Source organism: Buceros rhinoceros, unplaced genomic scaffold (assembly GCF_000710305.1).
Source record: "Buceros rhinoceros silvestris isolate BGI_N320 unplaced genomic scaffold, ASM71030v1 scaffold28352, whole genome shotgun sequence".
Taxonomy (NCBI): Eukaryota; Metazoa; Chordata; class Aves; order Bucerotiformes; family Bucerotidae; genus Buceros; species Buceros rhinoceros.
This window is the reverse complement of record NW_010398729.1, coordinates 7,069-19,739: the sequence shown is the minus strand read 5'-3', so window position 1 is coordinate 19,739 and position 12,671 is coordinate 7,069. Positions and strand designations below refer to the sequence as shown.

Below are 12,671 nucleotides of genomic sequence, written 5' to 3'. Positions count from 1 at the left end.
GCCCCTTTCCCTCCACAACAGACTGATGTCCTATTCCGGCTAACTTTTTTATTCCTGTGGCAAGAAAAAAATCTAAACCACTTCTTAACAGGCTGTCTCCACTCAATTCAGTGACCCATTTATCATTATTTAGTGGATGTAGAAGTCACATGAAAAGAATCTAAGAATTTCACCTGTAATTAGTACTTAACATCAATAGCAGACATCATCTGTCACTCTTCTCTGGGTACAGAAACACAACAATAAAGTGTGTGCTAACTTACATGAACACAGATAGCAAAGTCTGCTGCTTCTCTTCTGGTACCGCAACGTGGATGAAGAAAGAAACATCCAATCCTCTTAAGATAATTGTAAATTTTGCATTGCACTGGAGGTTTCCAGGTGCTGTACCCTCCTAACCAGTGAACAAGAAAAATTAAAATAAATAAATAGAATGCAAGAAGGCAAAAGCAAAGACAACCTTGACTTTAACCCATGCGAAAGCTAAAATAAGCACATAACCAAAATCCCCAAAGAACCCTTGTTCTTGGGTTAGAAAGTAAAAAAGGGAAAAAGTAGCTAGGCTGGTCCTACACAAAGGCTCTCACTCAATTTTGTAGGAATTTTTCTTCAAATCCTGAAAATCTTATCTTGTAGATATCACGTGCATTTAGATATAAGGATGTATTTTTTTCCAGTTTTTAAGCACAGTTATGGTTATCGTGCAGTAGCAGAGGAGCTCTGGGAACATAGTACAAGTAACAGAAATGCTTCTCTTGGGTAATCCTATACTAATGTAACGCCCAAGATTATTTCCAACAGACTGTAACTGCCTGATACATCCTATGTCAGAACTCTTTAAAAAGAAGATCCATGAACTGGAGTAACTGTATCCTGACAAGCACTTGGATGCAGTCAAGGATAAGAAAGACGAGGCAAAAACTGCAGGAATTTTCTCAAGTATCCTGAGAAACACGTAGTTACTGGCTGAGAAAATAGCTGGATAGAGACAAGCCTGCTACAGATTAAGAACAATAACCAGGCTGAAACAGGTTGCAAGGGAAAGGAGCAGCAAGTCTCTCAAGAAAAGAGGGAAAACCATCTTGCACAGTTACTATGACAACCTAAAAAAAGGAAAAATGGAAGGACTATTTGAAGGGAGTGAATAAGAGTTCAGGGCATTCCCAATTGCTAAGAAATAATGGGTCGGCAATAGGAAGGAAAAAAATTTGCTTTATCTGCCAGATGATAGAGTGGCTGGCTGGCTGATGAAGGATTTTGAATGGAAAGGGAAAGCAATCATTGATGGCACTTCATGTGAGGACATGTGAAACAAATGCTCAAGTAAATGGGCTGCAGACGACTGTGTATTCCAACCTGCCCACCTCCAGTCTGACAAAGCAGAAGCAATCTTCAGTAAATTTCTCCCACTTTCGGTTTGTTTTTTTTTCTTCCCTTTTTGGCCTAATGGCTATAAGAGGGTATTACAAAAAAACAAACAAACAAAAAACCCACTATCTCAAAGCTCAAAGATTTAAATGATTTAGAGATATCTGTCCATGAGAAAAATGGTATTTGCAAGTCATTCTCATCTGCTGTTTGGAAAGACTTGTAATCACCAACCCTGGCTTTTGGCTGCATAAACGTACAGCATAAATTGTTGATGAGGACAGCTGAAAACAATGATGGAACTGTATTTACTCTGACAGAGCTGGATCACAAATGGGTGAAGGACAACTGAATATCTGAAAACAGAAACAATAGAGCCTGGGCAATACAATGGAGGAACTCAAAGCAAAGCTAAGGCTGTATTAGCAATAGGAATTACAGAAATAATGCAAAAGTACCATATACTTTTAAATCAGAATTGTTGTTCAGGAAATGCAGAAAAAAAAAATCAGAAGAGACACAGATGCTTCTGTATTTTTTACAGGCTAAACAAACAAAACTAGGACACACCCAGTAACTCTGTAAAACTGTTAGTATGAGAGGGTGCCTGCATCAATAAATGCAGATGTCCCTGGAAGCCTTAGTGTTCCCAGGCTCTGTAACTATATAGTTGACACTAATAAACTGCTAAAGCGTTCTCTGATATGAATATGGCCAATTTTAATCACTGTTAACTCTTTGGCAATGGTTTTTCAGTTCAAGTGCTCCAGGGGCCATTCCCACAAGGTAGAATGTACGCAGCAACCCTATTTGTGAAGCAGGACATGGAGTGGCACTGCCATGGGCTGCACTGTGCCAGCAGGCACCCATGTTTGGAACATCCCTGGGCACAGTGTCTTAACTAGCACAGAGGTACCTGTGGGTAAGACTATCTTGTTAACAGAGGTTCCTAACAGCAATAACACTAAGACTGTACTATGGATTATTTCTTTTTCTTAGATAGGTCAGAGAAGAGACATTTCTGACAACAATACAGTTCAGACATTCCTAGGTTCTAACTATTTTTTCTTACTGAATCAAAACAGGGAATTTAACTTTGGAAAACAGCACAAAGACCCTGTCATAACAAATAAACTTGGGTCAATAAATAACAAACCAGTTTTGAGTATATTAAATAGAATAACAAAACATGACTGAAAGCAAGTGTCTGAATTCAAGTGGGGAAAGTTTGACATAACTGTGAAAAATAATTCTTCACTAAATAATTTTTTATAAAACCCAGACCAAGCAGCTTTGGGCTTTAGATGTCAAACAGGGCTGACAATTCTTCAAGTCAGATTCCTAGTAGTTTCTTATTTTTATCTGTAGAAAAAGAAAAAAATTTCCAAGGCCAAGTGATTGAATAACTGTAGAAATAAACAGCAAACCTTCAGAGTGCAGAGGTGAAGCGAAATTTGACCAGCAGTCAAGGTGCTCAAAGCCTCACCAGAGATAGTAAGAACAAACAACAGGTTGTTCAGCCATACAGAAACAAGAATATAAATAACTGGGGCAGCCAGGCAGTAAGGGTGAAATAGCAATGCAGGATGATTAGGTATAGTCTAAAGGCTCAGACTTGGTATTTTCTGTAGCTTTGGGAGTATGTTGAAAAACACTGTTACTGTACAGAGCGGCCAAAGGCTAGGTAATGACAATACAGGTAACAATACAGAAGTAATGCCTGAGCAGAACACAAAACTCAGGAGCATAGCCCACTTTAACAGAGAACACCAGAGGATTTGCCTCCAGAACAGCCAGACATGAGTCTACAGGGCCAGGAGCAGTTAGAAGAACCTAGACTTCACATTAACAGACATACTTGTTCTGCCTTCATCAGCTAACTGGAATACATGTTTCAAAGAGGAAAAGAAAAAGAAAATTAGGGCATCAACAGGCCTTTCTGTCCAACCTCAGCAGCATGAAAACTCTCAACTTTCAGGATGTTCTTGATTATCTTTTAAAGGACATAGAGAAGAAGTGCAGTTCTATGGTTTTTACTAAGCGTAAAGCCTGACGATTCTTACAAGTCTGTTAATATGACTATTCCTTATTTAGATTTTACTGAAATACTCATGTACCACAGGCAAAATTATGATAAAGGCAGAAAATCAGCAGAAAAATAATGAAGAGCTGGTTCAAGAGTAGTCGGGTAAAGAAAACTATCAAGTTAAACGGATGCTGCTGGCAGACTTCCAAAAAGTTTTCTTACAAAACCATAACAATGTGAGTTCCATCACTCACGCTGTACCACTATAGGTGGCTTCCAGATGTGACATATCCCTATGGATATACAGGATGACCAGGAGCAAGCTAGAGACAGAACAAAATTCAACTACAAGAATGTAAAATCATGCCTTTTGGAACTAAAAAGAAAAATAACATTATGACAAGGACTTCGGAGTTAGAAAGGAAATAATCTCTTGAGTAGTATGGCTGTCCTGATAATTATGAAAACCTAATATGATAGACCCTATAGGAGGGAAGCCAGAAAGACTCCTAAACCGTTCAGCAATTTTACAAGGAATAAGAACAGCAGCAGAGGTTAAGACTGAGTTAAAAAAGCTCAAGAACATTTCTATTACGTAGTGCCTGTGACACTGTAACTTCAGCAGCCCTAGTGGCTGCTTCTTCCTGTCCTCTCAGATGTGAAGAATCTCTGCTCAAGTATTTGTGTAGACTTGTTATTCTTAGCTTTCTACCTCCTTCAACCACTTTTTACCTTGAAAGCCCCAGATAAATGTCCCTTGGTTCAGGTTAGCTGGCAGCTGCGTGAATAAGCTTCCCCAGTTGTCTAGATCCACCAACACAATGTGAGTCATGGTACTCAGGTAGTCAAAATCAGGAAGTTCACCATCTTCAATGGGATAAAAAGAACAGATTTGAAGTTCACCTGGCTTTCTAGTCAACCAACATACGTCAATTTAAGATACGCTTTTGAATTTTCATGTATTCTACTACTCTATATGCTAAAAGTTACAAAACACGATCCTCTTTGATGATTGCATTGTTTTTAAAATCAGCTGAAGTAGCATTTAGTAATGCACAAATCAGATGAAAGAAAGTAGAATCTAACTATATGATGATGTAGAGCTTGATAGTTTTGTGGTAGGCACAAAAAGCTGTTGTCCTGCACTGAGACACTTTAATAGTCCATTTAATATTCAGCTGTGCACTCCCTACTATGGCAAGTCTCTGTGAATTTTAATTGCTTCGATGCATAAAAGCATGTAAAATGTTGAGACATACTTTTTGCTATATATCTAACATAAATGTCAGCCTTTTAATCAAAAGCATTATCACATCATGAGTAATTATAAACACTTCCAGTTTTTGAGAACAAGGGATACCTTCTTCAGCATTCTTGATGTCATTCTTAGAAGCACAGAACTGTTTGGGTTGGAAGAAGTGATATGAACTTAAAAATAGTTGCATGCTCAAGGCAAAAAACCCTCATACATCCTGAGAATATAAATTCTCAGCTGAAATTAGTTTTTGGCAAGCTCAGAAAATTTAGGAGATGGTGTTATAATAGGACTGCCCACACAGAAAGCACTACCAGGCTCATAAATATTTATACATACAAAGAAGGCAATTTTCTCTTGAATGTCTGTGCATTACAGACCTCTTTTACATTTCTAGGAGTTAGATCTGTTAGGGGTTCTTGATTGCCCTCTTCATTTTAACACTAAGTTATGTTTCCAAGTAATGTGAAAATTATTTTTTTCAGTCCCTGGGTTCTCACATCTGCCTGCTTTCCATTTTTTCAAGACTTCGTGCATATGGCATATAGCAATGAACAGTTGACTCCAAGTGCTGGAAACTCAAATACCAAGAATTCAAAATGCAGCTTTGAGAAATAACAACAAGTTCTGAGCTGATTTATAGACTGGATGTAGGCAAATGGTATGCTGCATAGTTGCACTTACATTGCAACATACATTGCATACATTACTGCACATACATTGAAATAGAGTGTGTTAAAGACAACAATATTTTCCTAATGTTAAAAAAAAATAAAAAAAAAAACTTTTACCAGGTTCTTCAGAGTGTGCCAAGTTCTCCTTTTTTTCTTTCTTTCCCTGTTTTGGTCCCTGCACAGAAGAGGACTGTGGCCCTTCCTCAGTCTTTGATGAAGACACTTGAAATTTTTGCCTGTGAGGTTTTCTGTCCACACAAGCCCCACTTGCTGTGAACTCGAATACTGTATTTTCCGATTCTGATGCAAAACTTGATAGATCAGGTTTCTGCAAGAAGCAGTGTTTCATGTGATAGTGCTGATGTGCACTCTGCAGATTGTCAAAGTTTTTGTTGCATGCAGCACATCTAACTACATACATCTCTTCCTTATGTTTCAGTGACCCATGACTGTTGAGATGACTGTTCAAATCAGCAAAATTCTGTGCAGTTGCAGAACAGCCACAGCATCGAAACCACAAGTTTCCTTTTTCCAGCATGGTTTTCTGACAACTTACGTAATCGTTCCTCCTGTTTATTCTGGAGACATAAGTTGTCCGGCAACCACATGTTAAATGGTCTCCTTTTTCTACTGGGAGGAAGTCCTCCTCTTTTTTTATTGATACTTCCATTTGCTCAGGCACGAACGCATAGTCCATGCTATGAACTGCCTTATAATGGACTAGAAATTCTTCTTCTGTGTCAAAGAAGAGATTACCACAAAGGCCACAGAAGTATTTAGTCTGTATCTCCTGGTTATGATGCTCTTGGAAGTGTCGCTGTAGTGTTCCTACTTTCTGGAAGCGACTTCTGCATAAGCCACAGCAGTATTTGTGAAATGCATGGCTTTCTAAAGACATGCAGTGTTGTTGAACACTCTCTTCAGACTCGAACATCTCCTCACAAATGCGGCATTGCCATTTTCCCTGAATGGAACTTTTTTCAGTGGAGAGTTCCACAGGACTAGCAATGCAATCTTTCCTTTCACCTGCAGAAATGCACGCTGCATCAGAAGCAGATGGCATAGGTTCATCTTCAGGAGCTTCTTGCTCATAATAGTAACTATGTCCACCATGAAACTCAGTCACGTGTGCCATAATATCCTCTTCTCTGAGATCTACAGAGCATGCTCTGCACCAGAGAAGAAAATTAGTCAAGTGTGCTCCCCCATGGAATCTACTCATATGCAGACGGATAATGCTTGAATTTTCAGCAAGCTTTCCACACACAGCACACTTGTGACAGATCCTGTTTGCTGATAAAATGTGCTTTTCTACTGACTCTTCTGTAAAAAACTTTTGAAGGCATTCACAAAACCAGGCTTTTACTTTGCAAGCACCACCTTGACTTTGGTTTGTTACATGTTGTTCATTTTTATCTTCTAAATTACTCTTCTGTTTTGAAGGAGTAGACCCCCTTTCACTGGTAAACTCATTTGAAGTCATATGTCTTTTAAGCAGTAGTCTTGACCGATCTTCATTATGGCACAAATGAGATTGATTTTTATTTTTTCCATTGATATGACAGAACATCAAAATGGACTCCTCCATTGTAGTAAGAACTTTAATTTTATGTTGAGTGGTCTCCTTATGCTGGATGATCTGATTCTTACCAGCAAACAGTTTATCACAGTTCTCACAGTGACCTGACACAGTTGTAAATATCTCTGCAACTTGAGAGATGCTCTTTTTTGACAGTGCCACAGGCCCAGAACTACGGCAGCGTGTTCTAGAATGGATTAAAAAAAATAAAGAGATTGTCATAACCTGAAAAATTTTTAAACTTTTAGATGTAATTTGAAATGCTACCTAGTAGCTACAGCAATTAGTGTGTGGAAACAGTGCCCTCTGCATACTTTAATTCACCTACTAGCTAGCTTGCCAGCAAGAACATGCAATGCCTGTCTAGTCTCTGCACTTGAAAGAGAATCGGGTGCTAATTTCCAAAGCCAGCACTTAGATCAATGCTTATATTGTTGGCTCAGTACATTTTAGAAATCAAATGCTGCCAACTTAGAAATAGTGGATCAGAGACCAAGTTCTGTTTTTGTTACAGAAAGAAAGGAAAAGGATACAGACATCAATCAGCATTCTGCAATGGACTGTGTGAGGTAAGGTGGAGTAAAAGACATGAAAAAGAGGCAATTTTTTTTGCTCAGATAGTGGGGGCAAGATAGTTTTACTCGGGAAGCCAACTTTCAGATGGTCCTAGATGCTCACTAATGGGGGCCCACTAATGAAATCCACTAGCACCACTAAGATCATGTCTGCCTATCTGTTATCCATTTATGGATGTTCATATTACAAAGACGGCTCTCACAAACCTGAAATGAGCCGTTAATTCCATATGTGAGCGTAGTATCTGGTAGCAGGATATACACTTCACTTGGAAGGGGACCTCCTTGCACAGAGATATCAGAAGGTTCTTTGCATAGGATGGGAAAGGTAGAGGAAGGTCAGCCTTCATTTCATCTATAATATGGAATGGCAGAAAGTGCAACCACATGTTAGAGAGTTCTTTCACAGTATTTCAGCTCTCGGATGAGTTACAATTGTAGTCATTTGTCACAGGTTCAGAAAGCAAGTTACCATGTGTCAGCTGAGTCGCAGTAATTGTGCAATAAAAGCTTTAAGTAAAACTGCGCTAATTTTTTAAACTTCTGTTAATAATATCGCATCTGTCTGCGTCTTGCTTTTTCATACTCCAGACTGACTCTACTTCCCTTTTCCTCCTTCTACAAGGTCAGGTCAGATTAAGTCAGTTTCTCTTAGGAAAGTTCTTACCAACCTGCTTCCCCTCCTCTATCACCACCTGTCTACTTTTACTACATACAATTTTGTTTAAAGCCATAGTGTGTTTAATAAAGAAAAGAAGTAAGCAATTCATTTAACAAGTTCTCACATACTCTGACCATGTCTCCCTCTTTCCCATTCTCGATGTTAATTCTCCTTAAATTTCTAGGTGTTTAAATTTTCTGTGGTTCTGAGTACATAATCCACATCTAACTCTAGGTACCAGCAGAATAAAAAAAAAAGTCTATTCCCATTCTCTTTTCAATAGACTTTTGAACGATGCATTGCTGTTAATGTTCTGCATATTGGGAGGCAAATTCTCTTTGAATTTTCTTTTTAGTAAGATGTGATGAGCAGCAGGCAGTAATTTGAGGTTACGCATTCCAACTGACTCCACTGCCAGATCTTACAGACCATGCTGATAATATTAATCACTAAAACCTACCAATGCAAAGGAAAAAACAGAGCACTTTTTTTTGTTGCAAGCTAAGTGCTATCCATTTCTAAAGAAGAAAACAGTTTTGTGCTTTAAATCTTTCCAAAGCAATAATCCACCAGTAACCTTTTTTAAAATCTGTGGCCTGATTTTAAAGGGATCTACAGTCAGCACATTCAGAATTAATAACCTATCTGAGAATAAAAGATTCACAAAACATAAGAGACCTCAGAACCATGCAGCTGATAGTCCCTTCCATAAAGACAGCAGTATTGACTTGACCTGCGGGAAGATTCATTCAAAGCCTGTCTTTACTGTACTCTTCTGTAGCCTCTCTGGGGGAGAGTAGAAGTATAAGATACAGTTACGAAGATGAGAAATAACTATACCAACCATTTTGGCCATATAGGCTTACACTGAAAGCTACACTATCTAAAATAAGGCAGCTTCTTGAACAAATGAAATCCACCTGTTCTTATCTATCTCAGCTATTTACTTAATATTAAAGTATATGCTGTTATGCTTATTGCTTATGTCAAAGCTAAAAAGTCAGTATAGCCATTAACCCTGTTCAAGACCATCATCAGACAGGTATCTTCTGTGGAATCTAGTAAGTATGGTTCACGATGTTACCAGCTCACAACACAGTCAGTATTTTAGCCATGAGTAGCAATGTGGCCACTGCAAGGCATCAGACCAGAAGCAATGTTCCAGCTAAGGAGGCTAAATTTTCATTTGCATGGAGAAGAAACTTCCACAGGTCTTTTCCATTAGGAATGCTAAGGACATCGACAAGAAAAATAGCCTCCAGCAGACTTCAGACAGTAAAGGGAAGGAACATCACAGCCAGTCCAACTGGAATTGAAAAAGACTTAAGTTTTTGTCCAAATTCCTAAATGTAAACTTATTTAGGGGAGTAGTTGCACAGAATCACTGGAGGATGAGAAGCTTATATAAGGGATCTGACAGCATGGAGATAAAGGAAAGTCTGCTTCTCATTACAGCAGCTGTGATGGAAGAATCACACAAAAACCATATGAGCTTCAAAGTACCAGCTTTTACAGAACTGTATTACATTTAAGACCTTAAAAGAAAAGTAAGAATTCATTAAAAACAAACTTTAAAACCTTCAGCTTTTTAACACAACAGAAAAACATAAGTCACTTCATATCATAAGGATCAATTATCAGAAAGAATGAAAAGCATTACACTTAGTTGCAACATACCTCTCAATTTAGAACTCTGGTGGAAGTGGTTATTTTCTGACATATGCTGCAAGCATTCATCTCCTTTGGTGAAAAGGAGGAAGCAGTTTGGGCATGCAAAACACTGAATATGCTGTGGAGGGAGATCTTCTTTATGTCCGTCATTTTCATTCAGCTGGAAGAGAAAATTATCTAGTTAGGAAAAATATTAAGTCACAAAACCAGATCCAGTTCTCCTCAAGTCCTTCCATTCCACTCTTCCTTCTGGGGTAACATTTTCTCTTTTAGGTTTTCAGCTGCCAGATCTATGTTTAACTACAGCCCACCTCTATGCACTTCAGCTCATTAGACACAAAGAACATGCCAAACTGCCATTGTCAAACTCAGCTACTCATCCTTACTACAATGGAAACTTTTCCACTCCCTTCTTGCACCACCGGGAGCAACCACCTTCTCCAGGACCTACGAGGTCCATTAAGAATTCAACAAGAATTATCTAGTCCCTTTACCCAGAAACCTCCTTCTCAGAAAAACCTGACAGGTCCTTGACTTTTATTGAAGTCAACTCCTTCCACTCCCTTTGCCTTCTGCATCAACTTCAGATCTCTGCCTTCAGGGCAAAAATCCTTTAATTTTGCTTCTGACATTTTTTGCTTACTCCTTTATGTCACACTAACGATCTTCATGATATGCTCATGCTTCCTCCGACATATTTGTTTAGTATTATCTCCCCATCCTTCCACACCAAAATAATCCCATCTTCTTGCCTACTGGAAGAGCCACTCTCTTTCACCAAACTTGTCTGGAACTCCCACTAACGCCCCTGGACATACCACAGCCACACAACTTGAAAGCAATGGAAAAAGAGCAGGGACAAACTATGATGCAATCTTTCAAGTTTCTCAGGTATGACAACACAAAGGGAGTCACTACATGCTACCTAAATGTAGTTTAATTTTTAGAGTATCTAAAGCTTCCTCTGAATTTAACACAGCTTCTGGAGACTAGGTGGGTACACAACAATATTTGTTGTTAAAACACTAAACATTGAAAAAGCTATCCATTATCCATTTCAACACCAGACTGGTTAAATAAAACCACACACCTAGAGGACAATACCTGAGCGCGTCACTGAACTCAGGTTATACAGTGCTAAGTTACGAACAGAAGTGAAAGAGAGCACTACCAAAAAAAGATGTGAAAAGAGTGGAAGTAGGGAAGAGCAACAACAAAAAAGCAAATACTCTTAGATTATATTCAAATAAAAATTCAAATGCTAGATTATTCTTCTCCCTGCTATGTAAGTTAACTAGTGAGTAGCAGCATATACATCAGAGAGACCGGAAACAAGAAACAGTTGCATGTGAATCACACATGTTTCTTTCCCCTCATTCTATTGCCATCTCCTTTCTGCTGCTTCTCCTTACCGTCACTTATTTCACCCTAACTCCTTGCCCTTATCTTCACAGTTTTGGAGATGGAAAAAAGGGACTACCTTTCAACGGCACCAATAGAGGGACAAGAGGTTTGAGACAGAACTACAGTCCTCTCCAAAGTATGCTGGAAAATACAACCTAATGGTCAGATCTAATGGGAGTACTGTCCAGACACATCAGGCGTTTGAGCAGAGTATGAAAAAACTATCCTGAAGACTAAATGAGGGGAGGGGAAAGAGAGTGTTAAAAGGGGAAAAAAAAAAAAAAAAAAAAAAAAAAAAAAAAAAATCAGTGCATAATTATGACTTGAAAACATTCTACTACATTCAGTCAGGCGAGTTAATTATGATCTTGCCTTAGATAAAAGATGTTCACTGTACTGCTGAGAGGTTGAAAATCTTTTGCAGCATATCACACAGGCAACAATATTACTTGGGGGTCCATGTAATGTGACTGTTGGGTCACAAGGAGAATGATCAAACCTGGAGAGAAAGAAATAATTAACAAAGCAGTCCCCTCTAAATAGTCAAAATGGTCTTTTTAATATGAAAAATTATTTTATGAAGCTGTGGACAACAAGCTATCGAATCAACCTAACCTGTAGAATCTCTCACTTCAACTGATACAGTTAATGATAGAGGAAGTATCCTGCACAGAGGTGGTTGTCTCTGCAGGTTACCTGTTATAATGACTGCTCTGCAGAACAATCATACTGTTTTTACGAGCAAGAGAACTAAAAAGCCTCGATTTCCTACAGAGCGATTTTTTAACATTTAACTTTAACTCCCTGCACTAGTTCTGGCTGGGATGGGTTAACTTTCTTCATAGAAAGCTTGTACAGTGCTGTGGTTTAGATTTATGAACAACAGTGTTGACAGCACAGGGATGATTTAGCTATTGCTGAGTAGTGCTTGCACAGCATCAACAACTTCTCTGTTTTTCAGACTGCCTTGCCAGCAAGTAGGCTGAGAGCAGGCAAGAGGCTGGGAAGAAACACAGCCAGCCCAGCTGACCAAAGGGATATTGCATACTGTATGACATCATGCTCAGGAATAAAAGCTGAGTGAAGGAGGAAGGAGGGATGTTCAGAGTGATGGTGTCTGTCTTCCCAAGTAACCGTTATGTGTGATAAAGCCACACCTGCCAACAGGAATTCTTTAATTTGTTTTAGCTTGCATGCACAGCTTTTGCTTCACTTACTAAACCGTTTTTATCTCAGCCCACAGTTTTCTCACTTTCACCCTTTCAATTCCCTTCCCCATCCCACTGGGATGAGTGAGTGGCTGAACTCCCCTCAGCTTCTGTCCTTACTATCTTCCCCATGACACATTCACCAGTTAAAGGCAGTATAGGCTGGAATTCACCTCAGACACAGTGAGTGCTGACTAGCAGTGATCAGCTAGGAGCAGATGTCTGGCCTATAGCTCTTGCTCCTCTTTCC

At 38.9% G+C, this 12,671-nt stretch overlaps 1 protein-coding gene across 1 annotated transcript in view; it reads right to left on the bottom strand.

Annotated features, from left to right (window-relative positions):
- Positions 1-263: 263 nt before the first annotated feature.
- Positions 264-12,671, bottom strand: part of ZNF451 (zinc finger protein 451) — a gene marked incomplete at its 3' end in the record, with an annotated part of 18,861 nt that continues 6,453 nt past the window's right edge. Inside the window, exons 6-11 of the mRNA XM_010131222.1 lie at positions 11,586-11,712; positions 9,816-9,969; positions 7,685-7,832; positions 5,441-7,089; positions 4,127-4,261; positions 264-394 (exon numbers count right to left, since the gene is read on the bottom strand). Of these exons, the coding sequence (XP_010129524.1) occupies positions 264-394; positions 4,127-4,261; positions 5,441-7,089; positions 7,685-7,832; positions 9,816-9,969; positions 11,586-11,712 (2,344 nt within the window). The remainder of the gene's footprint in view (positions 395-4,126; positions 4,262-5,440; positions 7,090-7,684; positions 7,833-9,815; positions 9,970-11,585; positions 11,713-12,671) is intronic.